Source organism: Syngnathoides biaculeatus, chromosome 20 (genome assembly GCF_019802595.1).
Source record: "Syngnathoides biaculeatus isolate LvHL_M chromosome 20, ASM1980259v1, whole genome shotgun sequence".
NCBI lineage: Eukaryota > Metazoa > Chordata > Actinopteri > Syngnathiformes > Syngnathidae > Syngnathoides > Syngnathoides biaculeatus.
Window position 1 is genome coordinate 9575927 of NC_084659.1, and position 13746 is coordinate 9589672.

At 44.7% G+C, this 13746-nt stretch overlaps 1 protein-coding gene across 4 annotated transcripts in view; it reads left to right on the forward strand.

The window, feature by feature from the left end:
• arid2 (AT-rich interactive domain 2) overlaps positions 1–13723 on the forward strand; it is a 32143-nt gene extending 18420 nt beyond the window's left edge. For all 4 annotated transcript variants that reach the window (XM_061806729.1, XM_061806731.1, XM_061806727.1 and 1 more), the window contains 14 exons: positions 73–323; positions 1347–1443; positions 1527–1736; positions 2208–2372; positions 2902–2980; positions 3121–3255; positions 3442–3653; positions 5153–7446; positions 8642–8793; positions 8880–9018; positions 9472–9557; positions 9648–9771; positions 9967–10058; positions 12018–13723. In XM_061806729.1, the coding sequence (XP_061662713.1) occupies positions 73–323; positions 1347–1443; positions 1527–1736; positions 2208–2372; positions 2902–2980; positions 3121–3255; positions 3442–3653; positions 5153–7446; positions 8642–8793; positions 8880–9018; positions 9472–9557; positions 9648–9771; positions 9967–10058; positions 12018–12129 (4148 nt within the window). In that variant the 3' untranslated portion in view covers positions 12130–13723. The remainder of the gene's footprint in view (positions 1–72; positions 324–1346; positions 1444–1526; positions 1737–2207; positions 2373–2901; positions 2981–3120; positions 3256–3441; positions 3654–5152; positions 7447–8641; positions 8794–8879; positions 9019–9471; positions 9558–9647; positions 9772–9966; positions 10059–12017) is intronic.
• Positions 13724–13746: the final 23 nt, after the last annotated feature.

Here is a 13746-nt window from a genome sequence, read left to right on the forward strand (position 1 = left end):
TGCATGCCTTTGAATGTTTATTACACAACAATGCTCTTTCTTGGCATTCATGTTTCCTCTTTCTTTCTTCAGATGGTACATCAGTAGCAGAACGCTGGCAGAGCCTCTTCCACCCGCCGCGGAATCTGGGCATTAGCGACATGGAGGCCCAGCGGGTGCTGCAGGTCGCCGTCATCCTGCGAAATCTCTCCTTCGAGGAGGCCAACGTTAAGCTGCTGGCAGGCAATCGAACGTGCCTGCGGTTCCTTTTACTCTGTGCTCACTGTAACCTCATCTCACTCCGACAACTCGGGCTCGACACGCTGGGCAACGTGGCCGCTGAGGTGAGTTTGTTTGACTATTTGGTTCGGCCACTGCCGAGCATTAAAGGGAAGTTATTTTGCAATCTGTTCACATGCTTCTAATCAAGTGGCATGTCATGGAGGGAGATGTGAAATAATGCAGTGGTACCTCTATTTATGAAATACGTTTGTTACGGAAGTCGTTGCGTAACGTGGATTTTTCGTAACTAGAAGCGCTTTTTGCATGAAATAGCCGAATCCGTTCTATTTATGCTTTTCGTAACCTGAATTTTCCTTCATAACTACAGACCATATTTTTCCAGGGAGGCGTTTCGTTACCTGACTTTTTTGTTACTAGAGACATTCGTAAGTACAGGTGCCACTGTACTTGCACAGTAATGGAAAAAAACAGCGTGTGTTACTTTATGCAGCATTGGCAAAAGTGTGGTCTTAATTAGGTGAAAGCCCCAATGGTCTGGTAAGAATTAGTCTTATGCCCCCAAACCCAAGTAATTCCTGAATAAATAATGATCTGCTAAATCTGAATGTTGTGGAGAACAAATAGTGAATGTAATCGGCTGATGTGAGTTATAACTTTCTAACATGCAGTCGACCTGAAAACCGTCACATCCTGAAAAGGAGCATTCACTAACGCTTCCAAAACTTATTTCTGCACTTTCTGGAGCCTTACTGAATGATTTATGTATGTTAATTTACTGCTATGCGGCGAAATATCTCATCAAAGTGCTATTTCAAGAAAATGTATGCAAAGAGCCCTCGATGCAATCAGAACTTTGTCACCAATAACTAAAAGGGATTTATGCATACATATTACACATTAAAGTGTGCCACTTATTTGTTCTAAGACACACAGTGTCAATGAATGCTAATGAAATGGCCATTTCATCAAAAGCATTTGTCGTTTTGAACGAGGGCAGTTAGCCACAAGTTCTTGTTTTTGTTCACTGCCGTTGAACACGACTTGCAAGCCAGATTTTTTTCATTCTGCAGAAATTTATTCAGTTGTACCGCCTCTTACTGAGGTCATTTATTTTTGCTTTCCAGCTCCAGCTTGATCCGGTTGACTTTCGGATGACCCATCTGATCTTTCACACCATCACCAAATGCTTAATGTCTAGAGACAGGTTCCTGAAAATGAGAGGTGCGGCGTCTCTTGTTCACATAAATCTGTTGTAACCACAGAGATCTAAGAATCCTCTATGGAATGTCTCTTTCGTCGCGTAGCCATGGAGATACTTGGCAACCTGAGCAAAGCGGAGGACAACGGCGTGCTCATCTGTGAGTATGTGGACCAGGACTCGTACAGGGAGGTAATGATGCTCCTCACCCTGCCTGACCTCATGCTCCTCATGGCCTCGTTGGAGGTGCTCTACCTGTTGGCTCAGCTAGGAGAGGTTCCCTGCAGCAAGATTGCCTCTGTGGACCGTAGCATAGGTAGGAACTGTCAAACAACTGAAGAAAGAGGTCAAGTCTCGAGTATTTAATGTTTGGTCATGTTCCACTCTTCATAAATTCACCAATTTGCCTTTCTTTTGGGTGTGTGTGTGTGTGTGTGTGTGGAAGCAATCCCATGCTATTTGCGAAAAAACTCAACTCTTCATATTGTTCATGGTCTTTTTGAAATCGCTCAAACACCACCCAAAGCCCTGTTAACAGGAATATGTTATTAATGTTGAGCGAGAGATAAGATTTTTTTATTTGTCACGGATGAGCTAAGTTTATCTTGGGTTGTTAGTAAAAATATCATTTGTAAGGTGTTCATTTTTAAGCGTGGTAATGATGATCTGATTTAATTTCCAAATGGGAAAGCTTCTCCTACGCTGGTAGTATTTTTGCTGATCTGCTAAATTTATTCCTACATTTGTACTACATTTTTTTTTTCTCCCGCTCTTTCTCTCTGGTCAGACCTCCTCGTGAGGTTAGTATCCGTCGACCTTCATACGTTTGGACCAGATGCCCTAACGGCGGTGCGGTTGATAGAGCATCAAGCCAATGCCGAACAGGCTACAGAAGTTCGACCGCAGCTGGTCGAGCAGATACCTGCGGCCGTGCAAGGAGCGCCAACTACCAGTCAGTGTCCTACTCACTTTGCACACGCTGACGCTAAACATCAAATAAAAATAACATCCAGCCCATTTATTTTACGGTTGCTCAATAAAGTCTGGATGCCAGCATGCAAGAGGAATTTTGGTGCACAATAATTATAAATCCGCTTCGATGTTGAAGCTTGATGAGATGTGTAATACATACTGAATCCCATCCAGTTTACCAGGGAATATACCATTTTACATTTACCGAGTAATAAGTTACGGTTGGCAATATTGTTCAAGTTTTCTGAAGATGTAATCAATATTTGTCACCATACATGTGCGTAAATATAGATTAAAATGTGACAGTGACTTTCTAATCTTGGTTGGAACACAAACTAATGTAGTCTTTATTTTATCTGACATCTAGTGGACAGTCTAGGGAGGAATATTTTGGAAGGTTTAACTCAATCATCAGACTGTATTTTTATTTATAGTGCACTATTTCATCAGTAGATTGCTTATACGTAATCTTTTACCATTTTTAACGTTTTCCTTTTTCTGCACTTCAGCATCACGGGCTCCGGTACAGTCCACACAGCATCCTCCTGGCATAGTTGAACTCGATGGAGAAAAATTTACATTGCAATGGTAAGTCATCTTTACAATTATTGCGCTTGTTAAAACGTAATTGTTACATCACAGTTCCCATGTACATGAGTGAGATTTTAAGGATTGTCTCTCTATGCAGTGCAAATTGGAAACAACACTCCGGTTTGTTTCTCCAACAGGCTTAACGCACACTTCGAGACAAACGCTGAGGGATCAGTGTCACGTTCGGACATGTACTCAGAGTACCTGTCCACGTGCAGCAAAATGGGACGAAGTAACATCTTGAACTCCACCGGCTTCCTCAAATGTCTACGGTCAGTCTTTTATTTACTCTGTTTGTATTGTGCCTAGGTGAGTGGTTGTCCCCGAAGGTGGAATGAATGAATTATTCAATCGCAAATGAAATGTTTCAATGGGAAGCAAATCCTTATTCAAAATGAACCACATCCAAGGACTTAGCATTGGAGCTGTACATTCTCAACTGGCCTTCATCTTTGCAGGACTGTTTTTCCCAATCATACGATGCGGCGGCAGGAGGAAACCAAAGCCAACGGCCCAGTTCACATCCTCCTGGTGGGGATAAGGCGAAGGTCAATACCGCTGCCCGTCCAGCTGTTCTACCAGCAGCCTCAACAACAACAGGTGCCAGGTGCAACACCCGCTCCTGCAGTCCGAACTGAAGCCCCTGCAGACTCCCAGGCTCCATCTCCAGGTAAACCTTAAACTTCTCAACCTTTAAACCTTGTAAAGTGAATTATATATATTTTTTGTAAATACATTATATATATTTGAAGAGAATTGTTGCAAACATACAAAGACAGAGAACTGTGTAGTACTCAACTTTAGAAGCATAGCTTTCACCATTGCAGTCTTCCTAATTTGGGGGGGCCTAAAACGGTGGAATTGCAGCGTATGGTTAGCTCGCGAGGTATGCCGATACCCAGGAAATAGATTTTCCTTTCGGATAGTCCATTGCCGTGGCTGCTTTTGAGCTCATCATGTGTGTGTGTATGTGTGCATGAGAGAAGGCAGAAGAGGATGGGGAGGGGAGGGGGTAGTGTCCGACTTGACAGCCAGCGTCTGGACCGGGGCTTTGGGCTGTCGTGGCTCCTTTTGAGTTTATTGTTCCTGGCTGTGAGTGTGGGCATGCCAAACACATAAGGTAGAACAGCAAGGGGCTAATGGAGGGGAGTCTGGCGTGACATCTCGCATGTGGACCGGGGCTCCGCATCAGCGTTTGCCACGTTAGAGCCACGGAAAAGCCCCGCAACCACCAGGTGGGATATATTCCACCCACCAGAGACTTTAAGCGGCTGTTTATGTAGTTGGGCAGCTCAAACTGGTGCTGGGCAATTTGTCAGAATTTCAATATTTTTTAAGTTGTGTCAAAATCATTACCATGGTCTATGGTCAAATACTATTTGGCAGAACTATGCTCGATGCTGCATTCATTTTTTTTCTTCCCCCCAGTAGAATAGAGGTATTTAAAAGTTGAGCAGGTCAGGGTTTCAGTGCGTTCAGCAGACATACTCACAGCATTTTAGATGACAAATCAGCCCGATTTTTCATGATCGTGAACCCTCATTTTAGAAACTTTATAATTCTAATAATTTAAATTTGTCATGTTGTGAATATTATTCCATGGTACTAAATTTAGAAGACATTTTTACTTGACATACATCAGCCCATCTGTGTAGATAAAGGTATGTTCGGAAACGGTACATTTTTATATTAAAAAAAAAAAAAAATAGCTAGGTGAGTCAAATTTTTCAGCATTTACAGTAGGTAGCAGGACTGTATGAGTGGAACCAGAATCACATCTCCACATTCAGAACCAGAGCAAGAGGCGTCTGTACTAAATAACAGAGTGTACAGAAAACAATCACAGTTTATGGTATTTTCTGCTTTAACTAAATTGTTTTCATCAGGACTGTAAGAATAGATTTAAAAAAATATATATATTTGATTTTTAAGTAACTTTCAAATGTGGAAAACCTTTACATAAAATCACATATGCTGTCTCATGGATGGAAAGTAAGCGCAAGAGCATGTGTATTGTTGATCATACTATAAATGAGCTGCTTAATAATGGCCATAGTTTGGACAATTGCATTTTAGTCTGCATTGCTGTTTTTATCATGTCATTTTGTCTTTTAATATTAAGAAGCAAACCAAACTAACCAGTTCTATGTCTGTATTTTGTGTGGTCAGGTATACCACCTGGGAATCCACCACAGTTAGGCAGGCCGCCAGGCCTCAACGTGGGCGGCACAACTCCATCCGGGGCCGTCACTGTGAAGGAGAACCCCGTCGCAACCCACCCGTCAGGTTCCCATCATCCGGGAACCCCGCACGTGCCTCTGCATTTACCACCAAATACTCAGGCATTAGTGCAGCAGCAGCAAGTCCGTTCCGGTCCAGTGGTCCAGATTCCAACGTCTGCACCGGCCTCTCAGAACCACAGCCCCCAAAACACAGCTGTCCCACCTCCGGTTCAACAGCACTCGCCCATGCTCCCCACCGGTACACCAGTCACCCTTTTTCAGCAGGTACCCCAGGGCCACATACTCACTGCCAGGGTCCAAAGCATTTGCCCCGCCATCTCCCAGCACCCGCCCCTCACTCAAAGTCCACCTCTGTCCGCACCACAGGGGGCCTGTTCCCAAGTAGACCCTCAGTGTAGTGTGACTGCATCTGTGCCCACTTCTTCCATTCAGGTGGCATCAAGTAATCCGGGGGTGCTGACTTCCACCGCGTCGCGTGTCACATTTCAGAATATTGCCCCCAAACCAGCGCCAAACCAACCCACTGTCCCAGCAGCTACGATAGCCAACCAGCAGCCTCAGACACAGGCACAGAGTGTGGTAATAGTCAGTCCCCAACAAAACCAAGCCTACACCCCTGCCATACACCAAATCGTTCTTGCCAACCCTTCTGCCATTCCTGGTGCACAGTCAATACAAATAGCAGGGCAGCCCGGCGCTTCTCCCAGCCCGTGCCCGCCCGCTGCGTCCCACCCCACTCCCCAAGTCCAGCCCAATCAAACTGTCAGCCAAGCACTGTCCATTAAACGACATCAACAAATGATTCCGCAAGCTCCTCCCTCTCAGCCTACCTCCTCCGAGTCCAGCTTGATCAAACAGCTTCTGCTTCCAAAGCGGGGGCCTTCCACGCCGGGTGGAAAGCTCATCCTTCCTGCGCCGCAGGTGCCGCCTCCCAACAGCACGAGTTCGCAGGTCATCTACCAGACGGCCTACACCCCCCAGCCCTCCCCTGCGCAAACTCAGCAGCTCAACGTTCAACTGGTTCCAAGTCAGGTCCAGCTCTTGCCAGGCCAACTCATCACGACGAGTACCCCAGCCGCAATCATCCAGGCCCCCATCGCGACTGGACAAGTCACATTTACTGTTGTCCCGAACACTGGCTTTACCACCTCCACTGCAGCTGTCGCCGCAGTCAGCCACGGTGCGGTTGCCCCGAGTGTCCTGTCGCCCCCTTTCCCGACTGGAACCTTGCCCCAACAAGCTCCCGCAGTTCCGCCGCCTCTCCCGCAGCCTCCGCTCAGAGGCGACAAGATCATTTGTCAGAAGGAGGAGGAGGCAAAGGACGCCGCCGGGTTGCACATCCATGAACGAAAAATCGAGGTGATGGAGAACTCCTCAATGGCAGATGGTGACTCCTCTAATGGCAAAACCAGTAACGGTGACGTTGGAGTAGGTGCCAAGCTGCTAAATGGGCAGAAGTGCATGGAGTCCAATCTACCTCCATACCACTCAGGGAATAGCCAGGGGACACTAAATGGTCCGGCTGTGGAGAGTCCCGCTAACGGGAAGCAGGCCCTGTCCCCAGGCCTCGACGCCACCTCGGAGGGGAACCCCGATTCTAAAAAGACACTCGTCAATGGGGTTTGCGACGTCGACCGGGGCAACAGTGGCGTCATCTGCAAAAACATTCCAAATCACATTGCTTCCAAACAGTTCTTGGGGAACGGAGAGGTAGGTCCCAATGATAGGAGTCACAGCTCCAATCCCCCTCCTGCCCTCCAGCAGGACACTGTCAAAGCGCAGCAGGCAGAGCGCCTGGCGAATGGACCTCAGGCAGTCGGCACCAGGCCGCCTTTGGAGTTAACAAATGGACCTTTGGGGCCCGGCCACACCGTACCTGTGCTAAGGCAGCAGCTTCTCCCCAATTCCACCCTTCCCCTCACAATCCCCGTCACGTCCCAGAGCGCTGCCACCTCCCCTGCAAACGGCGTTGCCTCGGAAGCGCGGGGCGTCAAGAGGCCGGCTGAGAGCGAAGATCGCACTGCGGCAGCTGCGTCCTCGGGGATCCCCAGCAAGGTGGGAGTGCGGATAATCACCATCAGCGACCCCAACAACGCGGGCAGCAGTTCCACGATGGTGGCGGTGCCCGCAGGAGCAGACCCAAGCACAGTAGCCAAAGTAGCAATAGAGAACGCCAGTCAGCAGCGGAACTGCTCGTCCACACAGCCTGCTGGCTCAACGGTGAGTCATTGGAAGGAAAATGTCATGTCAGTGTGGTCTTGTGGTGTGATTTGGTGTCAGGTCTGCTAACACGGTGCTGTCTAGCACAAATGTGTCTGTCAGCAGTTTTCCATCAGGCAAGCTACGCATTCAATGTGATTTTGAAATCATTTTACGACTGAGTCTCGCTGTTATGCAGACGGTAGGTGCGACGTGGAGGTTAAGAAGGTGAGGTCACTTAAGACCATGTGGCTCTCACTCAAACAAACCTCCGATAGCAAAGCAGCTAAGAGAACAACTTCTGCCTCCAGAAAGTGTCTTCCGTTACATCTTGGCCGACAAAAGACTGCAGTGCATCTTAAAGGCTTCACATAAAATTTGCAATATCCAGCTTTCGGGTAAACTTTGTGGAGGGCTCGAAATTGCACGAGAACCTTCACAACTTCTTGTTCATTCAAAGTTCAAATCAACCAATAAAATTCTGTGTCATTAGCAGTTTTTCTACAGAGAATGCGTGAGACGTGGTCATCCTTGAAACCTTTATCAGCCATTTCCTTGATAAAATACCTGTTGTGAATTTTGCTGTTGAGCGCTTAAAATTTTCAGTTTGTGCTTAAAAGTACTGAAAGACTGAACAATTGGAAGTGCATTTCTAAGTTTAGGGAATGTCAATTTAAGTTCACCTATCATGCATTTTAGGTTCATTCTGAAATTTCACCCACAAGTTAAATATCCATAACGTCTTGTGCATGATGTACACACATCTCCCAAAATATTTTCATGATTAAAATCGATTACCGTAATTTCCGGCCTATAAGCCGCAACTTTTTTCACGTGCTTTCAACCCTGCGGTTTATGCTTTTTTTTTTTTTCTAACGGCCGTAGGGGGGCACTCGAGCGGAAAAGGTAAGAGTGAGAGCAGTGGAATATATGTGCTGAGGAAATGACTTTTTCCGGTCCGGCCCTGTTAGCGCTGGGATTTTTTTGTTTTTTACCTGTTAGCGTTGAAGTCTCCGTGTACCATCTTTCTTTGTAAGTATCTTGTTTCTATGTGCGCACTTGTGGCTTTTACGCACCTGCAGCGTATGTATGTACCAAATGGTACTTCCTCTACAAATGTACTGGGCGAGGCTTATAACCAGGTGCGCTCTGTAGGCCGGGAATTACGGTATTCATACGGGATTCCCTCACGTGATGTTGGATGTCTCTTTTCCAGCCTACTGTCACCCCATCCCCGCCCCCCGCAACCCAGGCTGCACCAGCAGACTGCCCCCAACTTATATCAACGCAACAAGCCCCCACAGTACCGCCTGAGCAAAATAGGAAAGCAGGGCAAAACTTCAAATGTCTTTGGCAATCCTGTAAACGGTAAGATAAGTCATATACTTGATTGTCTTTTCCATCCATTATTTTAGAACGTCTCCGATTTATTCACCCTGTTGTTCTTCCCCCAGGTGGTTCGAGACTCCATCCCAAGTATTTTACCACGCTGCAACGCAACACGGTGGAAAGGATGTGTATGGAGGCCAGTGTCAGTGGGAGGGATGTGATCCTTTTCCGCGACAAAGACTATCCTTCATCACGCATCTACAGGTATGACCGTTCCCAACAGCACAGAATTAAACCGATTTAGTCACTATGAGCAACTGCGCCCATCTTCACTTCATGCTCAAATGCAGAAAAAGATGTCCAGTGAGCTATATTAGAGCTGTCTATTTTTCTACATTGAGGGTCAACCCCCACACACCCCTGAGTTTATTGCGTAATAAGTATAAGAGCAGTTTGTTTTCAATATATATATTTTTTTTAATTTAACTTAATGTACAATACATTTTCATTCAAGTACCGTTTTTGTTGAAAATGCATAATGATGGTACAGTGGGTTAAAATAATCTCAAATGTGCTTTTTATGAGTAAAACCTGTCTCATTAGTTTGCTGTATTTTATGTTTGTCACCATGGCGCTACTGAGAGAGCTAAATATTTTTTCCATGGTCATAGATAATATTTTTAAGATTGTTTCAAATCTTCTCGCCCTCACCTCCAGGATAAGCACTGTTCTCGGGAGGCATTGCTGGCTGGGCTCAAACTGGAGGAGCAGCAGGCACAAAGCCCCAACTCGACCTCTTCCCAGTACGTGCAAACGCTTGCATTATACCAACATGCGAATTGAATGAATGATTCCAATTATTTTCCACCCTAATTTTAACTGTGGTCTTAAAGAACGCCGCCGGTGACGGGCAGCACTCCAGCAGCGCGACCACCGAAAGCAATCGTCAATCATCCGAGCGCAGCTCTCATGGCCCTCCGCAGAGGCTCTCGAAACCTGGTCTTTCGGGACTTCACGGTGAGTGAAAGCAGGCTGACATCATCCGTTATTTACTCAGAATTGGTGTCAATGATTTCCAGTCTTTGTAAACTGCAATCACTGTGTGGCATTAATATATGAATGATAGATCTCGAGTTAGATTGACACATCCTTGAAAAGTCTTAAAACTGCTACATTACGAAAATGTTCCAATGTCTTGTTTACTTATCCTAGGATGAGAAGGAGGGACCAGTGACCAAACACATAAGACTAACTGCTGCCTTAACGTTAAAGAACATCGCCAAGCACTCGGACTGTGGTCGCACGTAAGTATTGAGTTTTGATTATGCTGCCCGGATCCATATTTAGGGAATGTACATGTACACTGGTACATTGACTTAGAAGGGCCTCCAATTTATGTTTTTATTTTTTGTCTGACGAGCTCTCTCTTGGTGGATTGAGCTATGAGCCACCTTTTGAAACCCCAGCGCTCAGGTGAAATAATAAAATAAAAATGGAAGAACAAAGGTTTTGTCATGCCCTTTTCATGTGGGCAAAGAGGTACCAATGCACTTTTAGCAGTTGCTCACACGGGACAAATTGTGAAACCTACAAATACAAAATGCTCTTTCAGGAACTGCAAACGGATGACCTGAGGGCAACAACGGAAAAGTTTTGTTTTTGAATATCGGAGGACAGTTTGCCCGTAGTAGCCCTGTTGCAAATAGTGAAAATTTGTGAATAATTGACACCCCAACCCCGAAAAAATACATGCCATAATATAGCGGCAACGAGCACGACATGAAACTCCTCAACATACTTCCAACATTTACTTTGGACCAAGACGATAAAGAAATAGTCGTATTATGCAAAGAAGGAAGAAACTACCGTAATTTCTCGAGTATAATACGCACCCCAAAGTTGACCTAAAAAAAAAAATCAGGAAAACCCTTCTACCAATGTACAATGCGCACCACCAATTTGCTGCTACCCATATGCTCTAAATATTGTGAATTATCTGTATTTAGATTTTGTTAGGTTTGTACTTGTATTGTTTTTCAAAAAACTGGCCATACAACAATTATTAATAATAATCATTGTGCACGTGCTGATGTAGCCGTAATATAATCTCGGGACAGGCCACAGGACACGCTTGTCTTGTTCCCTGTAATTGTCAGAACAGAACCCCTCAACCGACTAAAATAAATGATCAATGATGGCATAACATTTTAGTAATGCTATTGATAACACATATTACAGTCTTAAATAAATAAACTAGCACTGTTTGACTTGGCAAGTTTTTGCATTAAATATTTCTGCATAAAACATTTGCACATAGTGCAGTTTATTTTCTACACATCCTTGGCCAAGACTTCAAAAGCAACATCTGGCTCATCTCCAGTCTGAAAAATATCCATCGTAGTTACTTTTGGTGACTAGGTCCAGTTCCTCCTGAATTCACCAACAGTGATCATATTTTACTCCCACTCTGTGCCATCCATGGCGTTTGTGGAGAAACATTTTTTGAATTCCAAGAGTTTTGGTTCTGCCACTCGCCCACCCGACGCCATAGTCAAGAGGCTATCAAAACAACGTGTGTTCAAACTACGTAGAAACGAGCGTTATGGGCACATTTTACAAAAAAAGAGACTATTTCAATTGTGTGCTCACTCTTGTTTTTTTTTTTTTTGTTTTTTTTTTATGTGCCCATGACGCTCGTATTGCGTAGTTTGAGCTCACGTTGTTTTTATACCCACCTGAAGCCATTGAGGCGAGCTAGCGTTGTTTCGGACTGCGGCGCTACTTCCGGGTTGGCACAAGTGATGACACATTTCTTTTATTACTACACCGTCGTTGTCGACATTTTTTTGGCTTGGTTTAAGTTTAAACAAAACTCACAGGGATCGTTTCCAATCTTTGGTGCAGTAGCAACAAACATGCTACACTAACGATCGGAAAATGCAAGCTCCCCAAGGAGGTCATAGAGTTCAGGTTGGGGGCACACATTACTGTAATAAATATAAATGTGTGATATGAGACCGAATATCATATCGAAAGTATGTTTTTTTTTTTAATCACTCTGTGTACCTTTATACAATGTATACCTAAGTATAATGCACTCTTATTAACTTTTTGAAAATATTTTTGGAAAAATTCTTCCAACATTGACTTTGCACCAAGATGACAAAGAAATAGTTGTATGATACAAAGAAGGAAGAAACCAGTTGAAATTCAAGGTAGTGCTGTTGCTTGGAGCCAAAGACTGACACATTTTCTCCTTTCAGGCTGGTAAAGAAGCACGAGCCGCACCTCTCCGTGCTGGCGCTAAGTAACATGGAGGTCTCCACCACGCTCGCCAAATGCCTTTACGAACTGACTCGCTCGCTCCAGGCCTGATGCCAAAAGGACAGACGACCTCTGGAAACCCCTCAGTCACCCCCACACGTTCACCGAGGGGAGAGTAGAGAGCCGCCGTTGAGCTGTAAGCGGCTCTGTAAGGCAGGATCCGGCCTGAAGACCCTCCTTCCGCCACGCCTGCCGCCACCCCCCAACCCCGACCCTCCCCCTCCAAACTGATCCTCAGCTCCTTTAACCTGTGTTTGAAACGCCACCACGTACCCTCGACCACACACTCAAAAAAAAAAAAAAAAAAAAAAATCGCCACGGGGTCTTCCACCAGCTGCCCGTCAGAGGGAGCTCTTTCTAACCGCTTCCCTGAGGGACTCCGCCTACGAAACCCTGAGAAAATGAGCACCAAACATGAGCACATTTCATCAATGTTTTTCCTTTCGTCCCGCGAGGTGACGAGTGAGTTCTGACTGAAGGGAGATCTCCGGGTTTTGAGGGTTTTCCCGTGTGAGAGGGCCGAGCTTCGGAAGACCGTCCCCACTGGGTCGGGATGGAGGTGGACTCTGCTGGCAATTGGCGCAGATGTTTTTTTTTTTTTTTTTTTTTTTTTTTTCCAAACTTGGTAGCTTGGTTTTCTTACTTGAGTCGATATATTTTCACTTATTTATTATTGAAATGAATACCATTACGATTAATTAAATGAATCTTGTAAATACGTTGTGAATATATATACAGAAGATCCTCTTTGATGCAGCCACTGGAGAACTTGCTCTGTGGTGTAATAGAAGTGTTACTTTGGTAGGATTGAATAAGTAGTTTTTTTTTTGTTTTGTTTTTGTTTGTTTGCTTTTTTTATGATCCCTGGTCACTTGTATCTAATGTGATTCTATACTCAGCAGTGGATGAATGTACTTTAAACCCTGTAAATACTTCTGCAAAGGTACTGATGCTGTAAAGCCTAGGGAGAGGATAAAAAAAAAACAGTTTTTTTTGTGGAACTGTGACATTTTGTATTATAATACCTTGTAGAACTCATTTTGCTGGCTGAAAGAGTATGGAATAATATATCGTCATTTTCTAGAAGAAAAAAATATTGAAGGTATCCCCCCCCCCCCCTGCCCCTTTCTTTCCCCAACATCTTCCCCTCAGTGCGCACACACACGAAAATAAGTGACATATATCTATCCACTGTAAGCGTTTTGTCATTGTACGGGCACTGCGCATACCAAAATTTTTTTGTATTTGTAAATTGGTTTAAATACATGGAGTTTTTATACAGGGTTTCTCCTGTGTTCTTTGCTTTATGTGCAGGTATAATATTTTCTTCACTACTTTTTTCTATCTTAATATAGTGTGGAGTTTTATTGTACTTTTTTTTTTTTTTTTTCATTCTTAATACCATGCCACATTCCGGCTCACGTCCTCAAGACTGTCTTCTCTACCGTGTGTTGTGTACCATTTATAATTGCCTGTCCTATTAGCATCTGACCGGGAGGTGGTGGGGGGGTCGACCCAACCATCCTCATTTCTGCCGTGTCAGTAGGATGTGTGACTAAACATAGACCTAACAGTCTGTTAGAGATTGGCTTTATTTACTTTGGTGACTGTTTATAGTTTTTAAATAAAAACACTGAACATTTTGTATCTTCTTCTGGTTTCATATAC